At 38.6% G+C, this 21,835-nt stretch overlaps 1 protein-coding gene across 1 annotated transcript; it reads right to left on the reverse strand.

Moving 5' to 3' along the window:
- Positions 1-490: 490 nt before the first annotated feature.
- MTFR2 (mitochondrial fission regulator 2) lies at positions 491-16,477 on the reverse strand. The gene is made up of 7 exons (XM_067010864.1): positions 16,415-16,477; positions 11,963-12,067; positions 11,159-11,271; positions 9,415-9,650; positions 7,582-7,939; positions 2,719-2,893; positions 491-617 (listed from the first exon to the last, which is right to left on the reverse strand). The coding sequence occupies exons 1-7, from the start codon at positions 16,475-16,477 to the stop codon at positions 582-584; spliced, it is 1,086 nt and encodes a 361-aa protein (XP_066866965.1). The 3' UTR covers positions 491-581.
- Between the last annotated feature and the right edge of the window lie 5,358 nt (positions 16,478-21,835).

Here is a 21,835-nt window from a genome sequence, read left to right on the forward strand (position 1 = left end):
TGGAGGCCAAGTGAACCTGATCACTACCAATTTTTAAAAGATTCAAAGGCTCTTAAGTTAGAAAGTCATAACTGCTTTAAGAAATTGTTTTTAAAGATCCAAATGTACTATCATCTGTTGAGTAGTCCAATACAGACTTCATTTACATTTTCTTAATCCATTAAACGGCATCTGTTACCTTATAATGAGACCCTACTGTTCTCTAATGAGAAACATTAAATCATTTACTATTTAGGTCTTAGGCGAATCACTCAAAGTATACATTCAGCTTTTAATAACATTAACATATATGGAAAAAAAAAAGATCCATTTACCTAACTACCATCAGTAGCCAGTTAACTGCTGGATCTTCTAAAACCAGAGACAGGTATTCTTAAGAGTCAAGATCCTTCAGACCTTTGCACTAATATACCCCAGTGTATAGACTACATTTAACTTCATTAACAGGAGATTAAATCTTTTCACATGTAGGGATAAGTATGCTGGCATACTTTTGCAATCCTGCCTTGTAGGTGCAGACACAAGCCCTGTAGCTCATGGCTTGGGCTACACCTGCTGTGTTTGTCAGTTCTTCCTTTAGTTCAGTGTCCTTCTGACTGTGAAATATGGTGCCCAGACTGAAATGAATTGCAAATATTTAACACAGAAACTATTCTGATGTAAAAAAAAGAATGGCAACACAAACACCAAATAACCCTTTGAGGTTTAACTCATTCAACAGTAAGTAGTCGTTTAAGAGTGGGTTACATGTCAGGCACTGTGCTCAGTCAGGGCTGAGGACATGAGAGTGAGCAAGACAGTCACAGCTGCACAGACTGAGCTCTCCGTAGACTACAATGTGAGTCTCTATGTGCCCAGCCCTAAGCAAGGTGCTATAAAATTTACAAAAAGAGATGGTTCTTTCTCTAAGATGCTTGTAGTTGGCTGGAAAGAAAATGTGAAAAGAACAGTGAACAGTGTAAGACAAACCAGTAATACCTCCTTGATCCACTATCACTGGGAAACTGTCTGTTCCACCTAAGTGAATTTCTCAGATAACTGAAGGTTTTCAAATATCCTAGAATTTTAATAAACCAAGTTCTATTCACTGCTCTGCCACTTAGATGTCAGATTACAGGCAGATCACTTAACCACTTTCAGGCTCATTTTCCTCATGTGTAAAAGAGGGAATATTGGCAATCCAAGGACCATCAACAGATCATTGGATTAACAAGATGTGGTACACACACACAAACACACATACAATGGAATATTACTCAGCCATTAAAAAAATGAGATATTGCCATTTGCAGCAACATGGATGGACCTATAGCACATTATGCCTAGCAAAATAAGCCAGACAGAGAAAGACAAATACTGTATGATGTCACTTATACGTGGAATCTAAAAACAAAACAAAACAAAAAGCATGTATATGCAAGACAGAAACAGACTCACAGATATAGAAAACAAACTTGTGGTTACCAAAGGAGAGAGGGAAGTGTGGAGTGAAAAATTAGGGGTATGGGATTAACAAACTATTATATATAAAATAGATAAGCAACAAGGATATACTGTATAGCACAGGGAAATACAGCCACTATCTTGTAATAACCTATAGAGTATAAACTACAAAAATACTGAATCACTATGGTGTACACCTAAAACTAATACAATACTGTAAATTAGCTATACTTCGATAGAAAGAAAATATTGCTGCAAAGGTCAAATGAGATGAGTAAAAAAAAGTACTTTGCCAGTTACAAATTTCTATGCAAATGTTGAACACTTAGACACATTTGTAATTTTAACTGTAACAGTTCTAAAGTAAACTATATACTTTGCCTTCTTAGAGTTAAGAATATAAAATTCTGAGTCAACATGATAAGCATCAGCGATTGTACAGACACAACGGTAACTTAGAAACCACACACACATGCTGAAACTGAGTAGAACGATTTTCCCCTGCTCTGTTGTGCTCTTTGAGTTGCCATCTGCTTTTTAGTTTTTCCATCTCCTTTGCTGTCTGATGTCCGCCACTCTAACGCCGCCCACTGGACTTTATATACTGTCCATCTTTCACTCTCCTCTCATTCCCAAGGCTTATTCTTACTTACTACCTCAACTAGTTTATGAGATGGAAAATGACCCCCCAAATTTGGATTATATCTAAACCAAAGAAAAGACGCTTAAAGAAAGAAACAATCTTAAGGGTCAAGAGATGAAATATATTACGAGTCTTTTTAAGTATCCAATGAGCATGGTCATTGAAGTAATTATGACCTCATCTGCTTTGTTAAAAGCACAGTTAATGTCCTATTTATCTAAATAATCCAACCTTCATATTTGACCAGAAAAAATATTGGGAGTATTCACATTTAAATATGGTTAGGTTGAATCTATCACACCATTTTTCTCTGGTCCTCTCAAAGTTTCAGACACCCAGTTCATACTGCAGACAGCAATGTCAAGTTAGCACGTGCCCAGGATAAACCATTATAAACTTATGCACAAGTATTTTTCAAATCAAGTGTTTTACCTCAAAAAAACTTCCATCGTATGCTAAAAGCTAAAAATGAACGTGAAAGTCAACACAAACAACAGAAACATTAGCAGCACCCAGCATTAACAATTTTAAGCCCATTCTGCATAATTACTTACTTCAAGGAACTTGAAGGCAAAGATACATCATGAATAATACGCATTAAAAAAACTAAAGATTTAACCTTATAATCTCACCCTTGAAGTTTCTGGACTAGAAAATGGAGAAGACTCCCAAGAATTATTTTCTTTCTCAAAGGAATCTTCTTCTTGGAATGCAAATTTCTGCTTAAGTGCATGGGATATTAAAGACACTGGATCCCAAGGTGAGTCTTGTCTTTTCCTTTTATGAATGGGTCTGCCTCCAGGGGACCTTTAAAAAAAATGGAATAAATTAAAACTTTGTGTAGTTTAAGTTCCTTATTGACAAACACAGCAGAAATATAAGCATAATATATTACAATCTTCAAGAGATTGGAATGTTTTGCCTTGTAATAAAAACAAATCTGGAGGGCACAATGGATTAGTAATTAGAAAGCTGAGAACCCATGTGAGGCTCTACCACAATCCGTTATAACCTGGGATTTATCAAATATCATCTTTATTTTTTATTTTCTAATTTTCCAGTGGGTAGAAAAATTTAAAGAAATATTTAAGAACTTTTAAAAGGACTATGGAGTTCAAGAAAAGAAAAACATCAGGCTAACTGTTCATTCATTCATTCAATCTTAATGCCCCCTATTTTACCAGGCTCTATGTTACGCATCAGGGGTAGAGCAGTATCCTACTCCCATAGAACACTCTGGTGGCAGGAGAGTGTTACACCAAAACAAGTAAGCAAGAACATTTTGGACAGCAATTATCCAGTGCTGTGGATAAAATAAAAGAGGGAAATGTGATAGTGGCTAGGATGAAAGCACTTTCAATGAGATGATAAGGAAAAGCCTCTTAAAGGAGGTGACATTCTCTTTAAGGAAATGACAAGCAGTCAATTTTAGTGTAAACATTTAGTGGATGCATCAGCAAGGAGGTTGGCACCTGTGAGAAAAGAAAAAAGAAAAACAGGTACAGCTGGAGTGCAGTTAAGTAAGATGGGAAGTAGGACATGAGGTCAGAGAGATAAGGGCTGAATCCTAGAGAGACTTCCAAGCCACAGCAAGGTGTCAAGATTTCATTCTAAGCACAATGGAAAACCACCAAGGGGTTTTAAGCAGGGGAATGGCATGATCTGACTTCAATTTTTAAAGGTCACTCTAGTTACTATATGAAGAACAGATAAGGAGGCAAGAATGAAAAGAGAGACCAGGTTGGAGGCGACTGCAAAAGTCCAAGCTATATAAGATAAGATAGTGGCAGGACTTCCCTGGTGGTCCAGTGGTTAAGAATTCGCCTTCCAATGCAGGGGGTGTGGGTTCAATCCCTGGTCGGGGAGCTAAACTCCCACATGCCTCCTGGCCAAAACACCAAAATATAAAACAGAAGCAATATTGTAACAATTCAATAAAGACTTTAAAAAAAAAAGTCCACATCAAAAAAAGATAGTGGCTTAGATTGAAAGGTGGCAGTGAGGACCACTGAGGGTACATAAATTTGAGCTGTATGCTGATGGAAAGGATGTGGGATAGAAAGGAAATGAAAAAACAGGATGATTTCCAGATGTCTGGACTGAGGGTGATATTGTTGCCATTTGCTGAGAAGCAAAAAGACTTGGGGAAAGATCAAGTTTTCAAGGTAGAGGACGGAACAGGTAGGAAGGAAGAGTTCTGTTTTGGACATGTGAAGCGTGAGGTACCTGTGAGACAAGCAAATTAAGATGTCAAGTAGGCATGGGGCTCAGAGGAGAGGTCAGGGCTAGAAAAATAAATGTGGGCATCATTAGCATTTAGCTGGTATCTAAAGCCTAGGACTAGATGAGATCACCCAAGGAAACAATGTGGGTGGAGAGGAGAAGGGGGCTGAGGGCCGAGCCTTGAACATGCCAACATTCAGAGACCAGGCCCAGAAGAAAGAATAAGCAAAGAAATAAGAGGTGGACAATGAGGTAAGCGGAAAACCAAGCATGATTTCCTCAAGGCCAAGTGAAGAAAGTGTTCCAAGGAGGAGGGAACTGAGGACTGTATCAAACGCTGCTGAGAGGTCAAGTAAGAAAAGCAATGAGAATTGACCACTGGATTTAGCAACATGGAGTCACTGGAGACCTTGAAAGAACAGTTTTCAATGGAGTGATGGGAACAGACACCATGTTACAGTGACTAGAAGGCAGTGAGAAATGGAAACAAACTATAAACAACATCAAGAATTTATACCAGAAAGGGAACAGAGAAACTATAATAGCTGAGGGTATACATGTTTTGAAGATGGGAAATGCTCAAGGGTGAAGAGAAGAATAAAGATGGAAAATTTGATGATGCAGAAGACAGAAGAGAGAATTTTAAGTGAAATGCTTAGAGAAAGGGAACCAGCAACCGAGGGGAGAGCATGGACATGATCAAGGATGCTTCATTTGCAATAACAGATGGAAGGCAGAGAACATGGGTAGTAAATTTGTAAATGTAAAGATGTGGGAAGTCTCGTCAGATTTAGCAGTAATGTATGAAACAAGATCAGTTGTTAGAAAAATGAGAGAATAGAGGGGTGGAGGGTGGAGTCTACTGGCGTTTCAGTCATTTCTCCAGTGACAGTAACAGCCACAGAGTCACCATTTTACAATGACTGTGCCCGATGATACCAGTAAGAGATCTAGTTGGGACTAAATGTATACCTACAACCGTAAGATTTTTCTCTGTACTAGCTGCCTCATACAAGGATCAACCATAACCTCATTAATAATGAAATGACTTATCTGTCCTAACACTATTACACAGAAAATACATTTATTTTCTCAGCAAAAACTTCACTGAGGAATTTCCAGGTGAACATGGCAGATCTCTGTGAAAGCCTACTAAAATGACAGCAAAAAAATGAAAAAGATGTACACTCACAAAGACAAAGAGATTACGAGAGGAGAGAGTAGATAAGAATTGCAACAAAATGTTAAAAGCTGGAAAGCTGATGACAGTGAAGAGAGTGGGAGGTAAGCTGCCTTCCTGAAAACAGAGGAATTGAGGAAAAGTCCACATATGGAATGATATGTTCCTCCGTTGCCCTTTCCCCACTCAACTCTCAAACTACCTAGCTTGCACCACCTGTGTAATCCCCAACTCTCCTGACCAAGAAGGAGACTGAAGAACTTTCTAGAAAAACTCTCTAGTCCCAAAGAAAAGACATACAGCTACTGAAATATGGGATCTGGCTAACAAAATGGCAAGGTCCTCTCCTCAATCACTAAATTGTGAAGCTCACCAGCTGGCAATCCGACCTCACACAAAGAAACTTCAATCAGCTTTTCTGTGCCTCACTTTTAAATATAAATGCATAGCTGCGAATCACCAGATACTTAAATAAGGCTCCAAAACTATAAATGGAGACCAAAATCAATAAGAGGAAAAGGAACTCAGGAAAAATGAACATAATTCAAGAGCAAAAGAAAACTTAGAATAAAACTGTAGTTAATATTTTCAGTAGCATAAGACACACAAAAGCAAGAAGACATAAAAAAGGAGCACTCAAAGAAAAAGAAATGGGTCTCGCAAGTTAAAAACATGATGACGGGGGAAATTCCCTGGCAGTCCAGTGGTTAGAACTCCACCCTTTCACTGCCGAGGGTTTGGTTCAATCCCTGGTCAGGGAACTAGAATCCCACAAGCTGCACAGTCCCCCACACCCCACCCCACCCCACCCCCCCAAAAAATAAGTGATGACAGGAAAAACAATAGAAGAGTTAGAAAGAATTTTCTCAAAAAATACTATTAAAAAAAAGCAAAGAGAAGAAAACAGTAAAGGAAAGATATGAAAATAAGACAAATAAGTCTGGCATTCAAACTTCTAATAGGCTTTCCAAGAAAAGAGAACAGAAGGAAAGAATAGGAGAAAATTATCAGAAAAATGTTATAAGACATTTCCAAAAATAAAGGACATAAAACTCTAAACTGATTGAGTTCAATCAATAAGTGAACTCAACATAAGGAACTTAAAAAGAAGAAAATGCTCAGCATAAGAAACTTAAAAAGAACTCTCCAGGGCACATCACCATGAAATTTAAGAACACCAGGACCAAAGAGAAGATCTTAAATGCTTCAAGAATGAAGAAACAGGTTTCATACATGGCATCAGGAATCAAAACGACATTAACCTCTCAACAGGAACACTGAGAGCTAGAAACCGATGGAATAATGTCTTCAAAATTCTGAGGAAAAATGATTTTCTGTCAATTATATACCCAGCCAAACTAGCAATTAAGTGTGAGAATTTTAAAAAAAAATTCAGATATACAAGGTCTTAAATCTACCTTTCATGCACTCTTCAGGAAGCTGCAGGAAGATATGACACCCAGGAAATGGGTGATGCGACACAGGATAAAGAGAATGCCCATGATGATGAAGGAAATCCTTAGGATGACAATGCAGGAAGTTTAGAGGAACAAGTGAGATTAGAACAGGACAGAGGGCTCCGTGAGGGGATTTCCAGGGTGGGGGGGATTCAAGGAGGCAATTATTAACTGCTAGAAAAAATAAAATTAGTCAACAAACAAAATGTAATCATAGCATATGAAACGGCTTACCTGTGAATGTTTACTGTTATAGTAAGGATATAAATTCTGAATACGGATTTAAGGAAAGACTGTGACTTACCCATATCGGGAAGATGTAATAAGAAGTGTGTGTGCATGTGTGTTACGGGGTAGAATGTCTAAGAGAACATATTCCAGATTTTTAACAATTGCAAGTAAATATAACTAAAATATCAAGAAATAGCAAAAGTAGTACATTGTTTCAAAAATATGGAGATAGGACACTAGAACAAAGAGTCACAAAAAACTGAAAATGATTCTCTCTTGAGGGGTATTTGGGGTAAAGAGGAATCAAAGAGGAGACTTACATATGTTTACTTTGATAAATATAATAATTTCTTTAAACACCATTGATAAAATTTGGGTTCATTTCTCAAATTATGACAACATACCTTTCAATAGCACGTAGCTTAACTTTATTCACATCCTTCAGAACATCCAACATGTTTGGAATATCTTTATTTTTCTGGTTTTTTGAATCATGACTAAAATTGGTTTTCCTAGTATCTGGGTCCTGTTTTTTCACTTCAGTTGCTGAATTATCTGATGCACAAATATTATTAGATGCTGTTTGCACAAGAGGAGAATATGGAGGCTGTACAGAAGAAACCTGAGGAGGTGGTGGTGGAGGAGGAGGAGAGGGAAACACTGAACTTGAAAACGAATCAGGTTCAACACTCAGTTGAGTAGTCCCTGATGATGGCATTTGTCCCAAACCACTAGGCCTGTCGTTCTTCAAGTCCAAGGAGCCTAAAGAAAACGTGGTCTGTTGAAAAACCATGCAAAATTTTCTCCAATATAACACGTAACACTAATTAGAATCAAAACAGGAACAATTCTGTAATGCTACTAAAATAATGATACTGTGACCAGGAAGGTGAAGCAATCCCATCGCTTAGTAATTTCTGAAAGAGTCAAGCAAACAATAAATTCATTTTTAATCCAATTAGGATTCTCTGTGTCGGGGAAGGGGGAGAATGCATTTTAAAGAGAAAATTTAAAGTGCTTTTTTCACATACAATCTGAATTTCATCCTCTATTTACAAAAGCTAAAACACAATCAACAACGTGTGGCTAGAAACATGCAAACTGATATATTCACTCTGTGATGACATTGTAGAAACACCCAGGCATATATTTTCTAGGCAGGAGCCTAAGACGGGTACCAAATACTTAACTTTTTCACAAGAAGTTTGCTCCTAAAGTCATGTGTAACACGATTGCTTTAAAAAAAAGTGTATATATCATATCTCATTTATTACATAGTAGCATAGCATATATAATATTTAATATAAATTATAAATATACAATACTATATAAATATTATGTTATACACAAATTATATATGTGTTTATATGGATGTTTTTATATACATACAGATATTGTGTGTGTATGTATATTATTGAAAGCAAGTCACATCTCTAAAACTTTTAAAAAGAATCATCTGGAAAACAGTATTCACCTAGATTTGGTGGAAGTAGAGCAGCAATAACTTCAAACTACAAATATATATATATATGAAGCCTCAAATCTATACTCTTGTCTCAAATTAACGCATCCCTCCGCTTAAATTTCCAACACTTTTCTACAGAGTTAGAAAAGCTTACAGTCAGCTCTCCGTATCCTCAGGCTCTGCATCTGCAGATTCAACCAACAGCAGATCAAAAACATGAAAAAAAAAAAAAATTCCAGAAAAGTTCCAAAAAGCAAAACTTGATCCTCCATGCACTGACAACCATTTACATAGCATTTCCTTTGTATTTATAAATATTTGCATTTTATTAGGCATTATAAGTAATCTAAAGATGATTTAAAGTATATGGGAGGATGGAGGATGTGTAAAGGTTATATGTAAATATGCCATTTTATATAAGGGACTTAAGCATCCTAAGATTTTGGTGTCCACAGGGGTCCTAGAACCAACATCCCACGGATGCCAAGGGACAACTGTACTGAGAAAAGAGGCTTTTAAATACAAAACTACAATCTTCGGTAGCATAGGTAGCTCTTCTTTAAACCAAAGCCATCCCTGTCACTACAAATGCAACTTAATTTATTCTCAATAAACATCAGAGGTAATACATATATACACCCAACAACGTTTCATAGTTAATGTCATTCATAAGATACATTAGCAGCAAACATTTTTTTCTTACTCAGAACCACACTGACTTAAATACTAAATGAGTATCATCCAACTGAAATAAAAATCCAATGTTACTTACCAGAATTTGTACTGTTTCTCAGTTCTTGCCTTCCCACAACTGCAGCAATCTGAGAACGAAGAAAAGCTAGCTCATCTTCAAGGGCAGCTATTTTTTTAATTGCAGCTTCACTTTCAGCCCAATCACTTTTTGTTGGTTTGTTATGCCTTAGAGCAGGTGTCAGTGGATCTTCAACTAGTTGCAAAGGATGGAAAGAAGCAATTTTCTCCTCTTCTTCATTTTTCCATAGAATATTTCTGTAGGTGGAAGGAAAAAAATGGAAAGAGAGAGAGAAGGAGGAAGAAAAATTTTCTAGAAATAAATTCTTTTCGTTAAAGAATAAAGATACCAAAACAAAATCAGAATAGCTCTCTTTACCCTATAATGGTCTCTAGACTCACTGAGGACAAACAACATCTTATGTAACTTTATATTCTCAGTACCCAGAATAAATGCTGCCTTTAATAGGTGACCAATAAGCGGTCAGTGAATGAAGGAACACATCTTGCTTTCAGACTGTAAACCAAAAATAATAATCCTATCTATTAACTTCACAGTACAAATTGATTTACTTAGAAATAAAGTTAGGGCTTCCCTGGTGGTGCAGTGGTTGGGAGTCCGCCTGCCGATGCAGGGGACACGGGTTCGTGCCCCGGTCTGGGAGGATCCCACATGCTGCGGAGCGGCTGGGCCCGTAAGCCATGGCCGCGGAGCCTGTGCTCCGCAACGGGAGAGGCCACAACAGGGAGAGGTCCACGTACGGAAAAAAAAAAGGATACAGAAATAAAGTTAATTTATTTAGAAATTCTACATATTTGGAATATAAGGTCCTACAGGATTCCTTGTTATGTTGGGTTAAGTTTACCATATTCTAATTTTTTGAAAATTTATAAACCAATTTGATATAGAATAAATTTAGCCAGTTTTTTTGAATAACTTACCCTTTTGTACTTCAGCCTGTATCTGAATACACTAACAGCTAAGTTAGTACTACCAAGCAGTAAAACATCCAAATGTTGAAATATATTTAACATCATTGCCTGGTAAACAGTAAACACTATATAAGTTTTGGCTAAATATATAAAATAAATAAATATAGTATTTAGTATAGGAAAGAGCTTTCTCCTAAAAATGAACATGGTGATTTTTATATCTTTTTAATATCATTCCTTCCTAGGCCTGGGGTGAGGTTTAAATGTGCATTAAGAAAGACTAGCTAGGGGCTTCCCTGGCGGCGCAGTGGTTAAGAATCCACCTGCCAATGCAGGGGACATGGGTTTGAGCGCTGGTCCGGGAAGATCCCACATGCCGCGGAGCAACTAAGCCCATGTGCCACAACTACCAAGTCTGCGCTCTAGAGCCCACGAGTCACAACTACTACTGAGCCCACACGCTGCATCTACTGAAGCCCACACACTCTAGAGCCTGTGCTCCACAACAAGAGAAGCCATTGCAATGAGAAGTCCTCACACCACAACGAAGAGTAGCCCCAGCTCATCGCAACTAGAGAAAGCCTGCACACAGCAACAAAGACCCAACACAGCCAAAAATAATAAATAAAAATAAAATAGATTTTTAAAAAAGAAAAAAATGGCTAAAAATGAGAAAACACCAGTCATCCCTATTAGGAAGACATTAGCAGGACACAGCGCAGTACAGAGGTAGACAAAATAAAAAGGCTCAATCAGTCTGAACATACTTCAACATGTGGAAGAACTCCGATTATAGCCCACACGCCACTTTCCAAGATAAGTAGAAAAATTACCGAAATCTGAGATAACTGGCTTCTTCATCATTCGTCACATACAAAACGTCAGCAAAAGATGGAACTACAGATCCACAGTTAGCTGGGTCCACAGAGTTCAAGAGTGGGATCACCTAAAGGAAAAAAGGAAAAAGTCAGGGAGTCAGGGAAAGACACATGCCCGTGGAATCTATTTATGTAAGTCAAAAATCCACAAGGGTGAAAAGGAAGAAGGATATGCAATAGAAAAACATACACCTATTAGTGAGAAAAAAAACGGAGGAAAGTAATTATTCTAAAGTCTACACATGTGACGATATTCTCTCCCCTGGTGAATGTCATCCAACATAAAACACAAACTAGGGCTTCCCTGGTGGTGCAGCGGTTGAGAGTCCACCTGCCGATGCAGGGGACACGGGTTCGTGCCCCAGTCCAGGAAGATCCCACACGCTATGGAGCAAGCAGCTAGGCCCCTGAGCCATGGCCGCTGAGCCTGTGCATCCGGAGCCTGTGCTCCGCAACGGGAGAGGCCACAACAGTGAGAGGCCCACGTACCACAAAAATAAATAAATAAATAAATAAACAAACCACAAATTAAAAGAATAAAATAAGCTACTCAGAGGTTGCTTCGCATCTGCCAATCTTTGGATATAATTACTTAAAACAATAAAGACAAAGACACACGTGAAATGACTTGTTTCCAGGATAAACTAAAGGTTTTTGGCTTGCAGGAAACATTTCTTCTTTTGTTCTACTCCATGTCCCTAGGAGTACCTGGGATAATTTTACACATGGTGCTTAAACAATGCATGTTGACTGACTTACCTCAAAATTAGGCCTGGGACAAGGTTTTAACGGAAGAATTTTCCCAATAATACGAACAATACTCCGAGCTGATCCATAGTCTTTATTTTCCCAAATCTGCAAAATCTATTTAAACATAAAGCATTGTTTAGAAAGTAGTACTCTATTGAGCATGTTTATATTGATATTACTTATGGAAAAAATGTAAAATATGCAATAACATTTATTTTTAAAAAGAAAATATAGAATGGCATACTTCTAAAGTATTTTCTTCCAAGAATTAAACTTTATTCATATCTGTCTTTAAAAAAGTGGGAAGCAGGGGGATGGGAGTTAACATATACAGATTCCAGGAAGAAAAGATCTTTTGAGAAAGCACCACAAATTCATTCTGTTTTATTTCTGATAATGGCCAAATATCTTGGAGAACTTTATTCGGAAAAATTGTCTCCCCTCCTCCCAGCTAAAAATTCCATCTTTGGGCCCAATGAAAAACGGACAATTTCAATTTTTCAAGCAGTGAATACAGAGTATATTCATGTAATTTCCTTTAAAGGAGAAATTAAAAGGGGAATAAATGAAGCAGGCCCTAAACAGTTTAAGGATGCTTTACTTACTGTCGTACTGGCACAAAAAGAGACATATAGATCAACGGAACACAACAGAGAGCCCAGAAACAAACCCACGCATGTGCAGTCAATTAATCTACGACACAGGAGGCAAGAATATACGATGGAGAAAAGCAAGCGGTGTTGGGAAAGCTGCACAGTTACATGAAAATCAATGAAGTTAGAACACTCCTTCACACCATACGCAAAAATAAACTCAAAATGGTTTGAAGACCTAAATGTAAGACATGACACCATAAAACTAGAAGAAACATAGGCAAAACATTCTCAGACATAAATTGTAGCAATATTTCCTTAAATCAGTCTCCTAAGGCAAAAGAAAAAGCAAAAATAAACAAACGGGACCTAATTAAACTTAAACGCTTTTGCACAGCAAAGGAAATGATCAATAAAATGAAAAAACCTACATATAGGAGAAAGTATTTGCAAACTATGCAACTGAGAAATGGATCCTCTCCAAAATATACAAACAGCTCATACAACTCAATATCAAAATAACAAACAACCCAATCAAAAAATGGGCAGAGGGCTTCCCTGGTGGCGCAGTGGTTGAGAATCCGCCTGCCGATGCAGGAGACACGGGTTCGTGCCCTGGTCCGGGAAGATCCCACATGCCGCGGAGCAACTGAGCCCGTGAGCCATGGCCGCTGAGCCTGTGCGTCCGGAGCCTGTGCTCCGCAACGGGAGAGGCCACAACAGTGAGAGGCCCGCATACCGCAAAAAAAAAAAAAAAAAAAAAAAAAAAAAAAAAATGGGCAGAAGACCTAAATAGACATTTCTGCAAAGACATACAGATGGCCAACAGGTACAAGAAAAGATGCTCAACAGCCCTAACTATTAGGGAAATGCAAATCAAAACAACGAGGTATCACCTCATGTGGGTCAGAACGACTATCATCAGAAAGTCTACAAATAATAAATACTGGAGAGGGTGTGGGGAAAAGGGAACCCTCCTACACTGATGGTGGGAATGTAAATTGGTGCAGCCACTATGGAGAACAGTATGGAGGTTCCTTAAAAAAATAAAAGTAGAGCTACCATATGATCCAGCAATATCCCACTCCTGGGGAAAACTCTAATTCAGAAAGATACACGCACCCCAATGTCCATAGCAGCACCACTTACAATAGCCAAGACATGGAAACAACCCAAGTGCCCATCAACAGATGACTAGTTGAAGAAGATGTGGCAGGCATAGATATAGAAATAGATATAGATATAGATATACATATACATACATACATACATACAATGGAATATTACTCAGCCATAAAAAATAATAAAATATTGTCATTTGCAGCAACATGGATGGACCTAGAGAATATCATACTAAGTGAAATAAGTCAGACAGAGAAAGACAAATATTATCACTTATATGGGGACTCTAAAAAATATTACAAATGAATCTATAAACAAAACAGAGAAACAGACTAACACATAGAAAACAAACTTACGGCTGCCAAAGGGGAAAGGGAAGGGGAGTTATATTAGGAGTATGGGACTAACAGATACAAACTACTGTGTGTAAGATAGAAAAGCAACAAGAATCTACTGCATAGCACAGGGAACTATATCAATATCTTGTAATAACCTATAACGGACAATAATCTGAAATATTATACAACTGATCACTTTGCTGTACAGCTAAAACTACACACTAGTGTAAATCAGCTATATTTCAATTTTAAAAAAGAGAAAAAAAAGAATGCTTTACTTACAGTGGAATACATTTTCTAGTAGTTAGTTCTTGAGAAGATAACAGAAATGAAATGTGCTTCTATAACTCAAATAATAACTTTGTCCTTTAGCTTGGAGTTTCCCATATTGGTGTAAACTATTCCCACAGGAACCTCCCCCAAAATATGACATAACGTTTGTTCTTTTGGAAGTGATTTCAACACAAATGAGGCATTTTCTCTCTTTAAAAAGCATTAAAAATTGGACTTTTCATTTTTCCTGAGATCCCATAAGGAAAATGAAGTTTATTATAAGCCACAGATATAGAGGTAGCATCCTCATGGAAACATCCAGTAAGCAGATGGATACACAGTTCTAGAACTTAGGAGACAACCTGCATTAGAAAGATGGATTTGGGAATCATCAGCATACAGAATACATGACAGGTAAAAATCGAAGCCATAGGACTAGTTGAGAAAAACTGGTGCTAGAGAGAATGATTTGAAAGTCATCAGTACATAGAATCTTCTGCACAAAGTCATGCCATTCCTCTGCTTTTTTTTTTTTTTTTTTTTTGCGGTATGCGGGCCTCTCACTGTTGTGGCCTCTCCCGTTGCGGAGCACAGGCTCCGGACGCGCAGGCCCAGCGGCCGTGGCTCACGGGCTCAGTTGCTCCACGGCATGTGGGATCTTCCCGGACCAGGGCACGAACCCGTGTCTCCTGCATCGGCAGGCAGATTCTCAACCACTGCGCCACCAGGGAAGCCCCATTCCTCTGCTTTTAAATGGCAAGGGTTCTGAATTTATCTGATCATATCCAAGGACCTGGCTCTAACCATTAAATACTGATTCCATCAGCCAGCCTCACAATCTTCCATCAATTCCACCAGCTCAGTTGCCATAACATACTCCATGAATTGCATATTCATTCTCCAATCACCCTCAAAGGTCCCCTGCCACATGGCCCTATTCTATCTATCCAACTTAATTTCCCACTATCCATTAACAAGAACACGTGCTCTTTTGGGTTAAGCAGTTTTCCTTCAGATTGATGGCCTCTCTCAATTTCTTTTCACTAACTTTTCAAAAGGTTGCTGATGCCACTTCCCTTCCTCAATCATCTTTCAAACTACTACAGTTCAGCTGCAGCCACTCTCCACCTACAGAAATCCCTAAAGGCATCAATAATCTACTGATAAGCAAATCTTCAACAATCACTCAGTCTTTATCTTTAATCTCTTCAATTCTGAAATTCAAAATGCTTCAGTAACATCCAGTAACATCCTCCATTACACATCATCAAAGTCAAATATCAAAAGAATGTCGATAACTCCAAAACTGAATCTCTTTTCTTCCTACATTCCAGAACCATATACCCGATTATCTGCAAGACCTTTGTATTTATGTATTCCAACAGCACATATGACTTATCTCCCTACTCAAAGTAGTTTCTCCTATGGAATTGTCCATTTATATTAATGGCTCCATCACTTTTCAACTGTTGTTTAAAACATTTTAATTATCCTTGTCTATTCTAATTCACCACACCAAACAGCAACAATCTGCCCATTTTCTGTAAGCCCCCCTATTATTTTTGTCTCTCTTATATTCAGTCCTGTATTATAGTTATCTGTATACGTTTCTTATATCTCATATTATATTTTAAGCATCATGAATACAAGAACCATGTACTGCTACTCTGCATCACCTACAGAAACAAGCATATTGTCTTAGATGTCGTAGCTACTCAGTAAGTAGACAAAATTTGATTTGCTTATACTTCTCGCACCTAAGCCAACCTCTCTCCTTAATATTTATTCTGAATTTTCTGAGCTATAACTTGCCATTCTATATCCAAGTATCAAACTTAAATTACCTTAAATAAAGCCACTACATATTTTTAAAATATTTTATCTATGAAGGTCATGTCTATCTTTTGCTTCGGTTGTATCTTTTGTTGGCATTTGACCTATCAAGTAAACAGGTTCCTGATAATCTTATCCCTTTTTTAACTCAAACTATCAAAGCTATACTAAAGGAAACTCGCCTTTGTTACACCTATAGAGAAATAACAAATTTGCCTTGAATGTTGACATATAAATCGTTTCCAAAATAAGAACTCAAACAAATACAACAGGTTCATTCAAATCCATTAAAAGACATTTACCTGGTTTACAGGAACACCAAAATATTCCAGCATCTCTCTTAAGATACTCAATATGAATGACATTGGTGAGGCAAATACAGAAGCAAATTTAAGGAAACATTGTTTCTTGATAGCTTAAGGGGAAAAAAATTAGAAAACATTACTCTTGATAAATAAATAACTGCCGCACAAAATTGCATTAAATAACTGGAAAACCCCTTTGGCTACACATTACACCATCAACTAATCTCTCTGGCCAGCATTCTTTTAATGAGAGGAGAGAAAAAGAGGAATGGGAGAATGGGGAAGGGTTGGTAAAAGAAACGTCAATTTATCCGTTAAATTGCATTAAAAATTCATAGGATTTTTTTGAGCCTCTGAAGGGACCTGGTTAATAAACATCAATCAGAGAAACTGGAAACTTAGAAGTTAGTTAGTTGCAACAGCGATGCGCCTTCAAGTTAGTTGCAACAGCGATGCGCCCTCTCTCCGAAAGCTTTGGGCTGAGACTCTTAGGAAGGATGAGTTCAACCCATCCTTGAAAGCAGGCAGGGGGCCGACTCAAGGCTTTGACAAAAGGAAAGGGAGCTCTTCCTCACTAACGTATCGGAGTACCACCCATCCCTCCTCGCTTATTTTAAAGACTATGAACCCCAGATAGGCGACGTGACTTAGTCACCTAACTACTAAATAACAGGCCGAGACTAGCGCCTGGTCACATGACTCTCTGGCCCCAAGCTCCCTCGGCGTCTCTCCTAACCCAGCATGGTCGCCTGGCTTACCTTCCTCCGAAACCCAGCCTCCCGGCAACCACGGGAACTTCAAGCTGCAATCGTTAAGGAACCTTGCCGCGGAATCCGCAGAGGACGAGGCCCGGCGTGCACTCGTCCTGGTCCAGGAGCGCTCAGACGTCCACACGTGTCCGCCCGCGCGCCTCGGCTTGCCTGCCACGGGCGGTGACGACGCCTCCACTGGCCCAGGGCTTGGCCCTGTAGCCCCTCACTCGGCCGGGGTAACTCGGCTGGAAGCGCGGTCCTCCTCCCGTGCGCCACCGAACCAGTCCCTTGCCTCCACGATTGGCTCGCCACTTCCGCGTCCCCCGACTAAACTTAAACTCCGCGGGCCATGACCCGTGCCCGACCTCATTGGACAAGGCTGAAGAGCGTTGCTTGTGACTGGTTACGGAATGACGTCAGGTTATTTACGGTTATTTAGACTGGCTACTGAGTGTCTTCCTCCTTCAAGAGGGCGGGCCTTCAGCGAGGCAGCCAATAGAAGCCTAGAGGCAGCAGGTGGGCGGGGCAGGCCGCGCAAGGACGATGACGCATGCTCAGGACTCGTTTTTAGGTTTCCCGGGTGCTCTCATAATACGGGTGTCTACAGCCCAAAGTATGGAACCGTTATGGCCCTTGGATCAGGCCCACGATCCGGAGTTTGTGCCCCACACAGATCGTCGCAGGGAAAGTGTGTCATCCTCTACATACAGACCCGAAGTGGGGCCGCTCTCCCAAGTCAGCTTGCCGTGCAATGTCGCGATTTAATAATTCATTCGTCTATTCAGCAAACATCTATTATATGCTTATGCGACTAGCAGATGCTAAACGCTGTCATCGAGGAATCTGCAGCACTGCAGTACTTAGAATGTTCGTTCATGAACCGCTCCAGGTTATCCAGGCTGCCAATGCTGATCTGGCCTAGCCTACGATGGTAAAGTGACCACCAAGTCCTGGCAGGTGATATCCCCATTTTCAATTCTGATCTGAGGTTACTGGCTTCATAAGAAACAACAGCTACTGGGCTTCCGTGGTGGCGCAGTGGTTAAGAATCCGCCTGCCAACATCGGAGACACGGGTTCGGTCCCACATGCCACAACTACTGAGCCCGCGTGCCACAACTACTGAAGCCTATGCACCTAGAGCCCATGCTCCGCAACAAGAGAAGCGACAGCAGTAAGCCCACGCACCACAACGAAGAGTAGCCCCCACTCACCGCAACTAGAGAAAAGCCCACGTGCAGCAAGGAAAACCCAATGCAGCCAAGAATAAATAAAATTAAATAAATTTATTTTAAAAAACAGCTACTGCTTCTACTATTTCAGTGAGAAATGCATTGGAGTGACATATGATAATTTAGGATCAACTGTGTCTGCTGCTGACCAACACAATCAAAAAATGGGAGAATTTTCAACTAATTTCTCTATGTGTCCACAACATTTATTCATTAAACTAACATTGAATGTACTATGTGCCAGGCATCATTCTAAAGCACAGGGAATGTAATGAGCAAGGCAGCTGAGGTCCTTGCCCTCCTGGAGCTTACTACATTCTAGTAGAAACCTCGGAGACGATTTCTCTGAGCAATATATATAAAGAACATCTCTCTCCATGATTTATTTTTCCTTATAGCAGTTATACCATGTATATTTATGCTCCACCTACTGCCAAACAAAACTCCAGAATAGGAAATTTGTTTTGACCCATGCTGTATCTCCAGTGTTTTAGAAGATGCCTGGTATATTTGATGGGCGTTCAATAAAATAATTGGATACATTATTTGAATATTTGTTGAATAAAATAATTGGATATGGGATGAGAGAAAACAGACACCAAGAATGATTTGAAACGAAGAAACCGGCAGAACAACAGTGATTATAGTGACAGGTCCAGTAGTCTAGGCTAGATAAGGATTAAAGGAGCAGGAGTGGGGTGCTGGACAAATGTAAAAAAATGCAAATGCATCAGCGACCCTACATAGCATTTTCTCAAGTTCCTTGTCCTTCCCTTTTGCCTTCATAAATAATGATCTTATAACCTCCTCCCTTTCCAATCTGATATCAAACAGCACACAATAGGTCCAAAAGGAGAATATCCCTTGAGAGCATGAGAAGGGAAACCACTAGTACTAAAGCCTCCTTCAGGGTGATTAATAGAGCTCAATATTCAACTTTGATTTAGGTAACAGCACGGTGGGCCCAAGTCAAATGCTAAATCTCCATGAATGCTTTGCTGACAACTTCCCTCTAAAATTAATTCTTCAGTGATCCTTCCTCCATTTTATGTTCACTAAAGTATTCAGACATACCACATCTTGACAACCTTTTACGATATTTGACATTAATATTTTTCTATTAAGTGAAATTACTTTCGTGAACTTTTAGAATGATGCAGAATTTCAGTAATCTTTTCTACCTTTTCTGTCATTTTTGAGTAGTGTTCAAATATTTGATGGCATGCTTTCTAAGATTTTCCTGGCTGTGTTCCCCTCCCGCAGTTGAATCTAGGCCCTCTCAATCCACAGTGTCTACCCTGCTAGTTAGGATTCCACTTTCAGTACTGTCTCCTCAGTGTGGGGTCCTGTCCTTAAAAGGAGGCTTGCCTTGACAGGTCCGTTTTGAGAGTTCACAGAGGTAAAGTATTCCAGTCTCTCTAATCCTTACTGTGGGTACCTTGTGCTCACTATTGGAGAGGAAAAGTCCCCAGTTTTAGTAGGCTCACTTGAGATTCTCCTTTTCAAGCCTGTCAGATGCTACCCCAATTCTTAACTTCTACTCACACAGAAATCAGTACCAGGCAGGTTGGTGATTTGTCCCCATCCCGGTATCTGTGGGTTTGTAGGAAAAGCTTGTCACCTAGCTTAATTGTAAATGCTGTCCAAAGATAATTGATTTTGTTATCCAGATGTATTTCTTCCATTTTCCCAGAACCGTTAATAATACATTATAGTTAATCATCACACTATGTACTGGATCCCCGAGACCAATAGTTTATTCAACTTTACAGCCAATGCTAAGCATACTTTCCCAGTGAATAAACGGAGGCTGAGGGCTGGCGTGAACAGAGGCTAGAAAGATGTGTACTCAATCTTGCCAACTGCCCAGTTGAAACCCCATTAGCCTTCTGACACAAGGCTAAGTTTTAGGTGATTGGGAGTACTCGAATTACTATAATTATCTTAAGTAATGGGGCAGGATACAATGTAACATTCTAACAAGTAGGCAATAGCCTCTCCAAACTTAACCATAGGATCTCATGAAAAGGTGATATCCAGATTGGGATGCACATGCCCAGAAAGCTCATTTAGTTTTACATTTCAAAAATATAAAAAATACTTAGGGCCTTTTTCCTTCTGTTCTGCTACCTATGCTTGAAACCTCTCAGCGGCAGTAGTAATGCAGTACACTTAAACCAACCAGCACTATTTAAAAGATTACATACCTCTTAAAGTTTCATTAAAACTTTACAACTGTTTATTCAAAACTTTTAAGTATTAGTTGACACTAATTAGGACCCAGATTTCCCTTGATATTAAAATCGTGTTTCAAATTAAACTGTCCTGAAAATCTCCTCTGCTTTTTGTATTAATAAAAATGACTAATGTAAAATACAATTGAGACCTACTACCTATGTATCTATACCTACTATATATCTATAAATTGCTATTTACTTGTGATATATTAAAATTACAAAATCTAAGTTAAGTAAGTCTAAATGCAGGAATTATTTTATTTGAACCTTTAAATAATTATATAAAAGCCTAGGTTATTGCAGTTTGAATCCAAAGGTCTTATGTGTTTATTGGCTACTCATACTATTTTTGAACAAAAATATTTAGACCTCTCTAAAAGCATAAAGGTGAACTGCGACTTGATTTTTCTGGTTCCATTATTTTTAGAAAATTCATATGACAATAGATTCTATACTGTTTTCTGATACAATCATATGTACACAAAGAGATATGCCTTGACTTTCTCAAACACTTAAAAAGTTTATTAAAACCTAGAACACAGAAAACATAGTTAAAGGATGTCCTTCTGGTTTTACTCTGCTTCTGGATCATCCAGACAGTCCAGTTAAACATCTTTACTCCTAATGCTTGCTTCCATTTAGTCCTTTTCATTTTTTAGCAATAATCAACTAATTTTCAAAACTCTCATGGTCCAAATAACAGGAAAAAAAACCACTCTACTTCATAAAAATTCCAAATAACTTATTTCGATTGTCTGACAGTAGCAATCATGAAAAATTTAGCATATTTCAAAAAAGAATATGGCATAAATCTTAAATATTGAAGTTCATTCCTATCACATTGAAAACTGTAGCAATAATACAGCATTTCTAATTATCACAAGTAATTTCAGTTGATAACACAGTTTAATAAAGCAAGCACCTGAGAGTAAAATGTAGTTAAGTAATTCAGATAGCTAGAAAAAAGTTCAGGTTCAGGTAGCCCAGTATTCCTGCTATGGAGATATCCAGATTCCTCATACTTCTATAAGCAGAAAACTATAATATTCACAAGCTACCTACTCCTTTAATTTTACTTTTGATTGAAGTACAGTTGACTTACAATGTTGTATTAGTTTCAGGTATACAGAAAAATGATTCTTTTCCCGTATAGGTTATTACAAAATATTAAGCATACTTCCCTGTGCTATACAGTAGG

This window comes from Kogia breviceps, chromosome 13 (genome assembly GCF_026419965.1).
Source record: "Kogia breviceps isolate mKogBre1 chromosome 13, mKogBre1 haplotype 1, whole genome shotgun sequence".
Classification (NCBI taxonomy): Eukaryota; Metazoa; Chordata; class Mammalia; order Artiodactyla; family Physeteridae; genus Kogia; species Kogia breviceps.

What these genes read in the sequence shown, in the direction of transcription:
- MTFR2 (XM_067010864.1), bottom strand. Translation starts at nt 16,477, where the DNA reads ATGTCATTCATATTGAGTATCTTAAGAGAGATGCTGGAATATTTTGGT. An exon ending in TTGGTGTTCCTGTAAACCAG is followed by an intron (nt 12,068 to 16,414) that starts GTAAATGTCTTT and finishes ATGTTTAAATAG; the next exon opens with ATTTTGCAGATTTGGGAAAA. An exon ending in AAGCTACGTGCTATTGAAAG is followed by an intron (nt 2,894 to 7,581) that starts GTATGTTGTCAT and finishes TTTTTTTTAAAG; the next exon opens with GTCCCCTGGAGGCAGACCCA.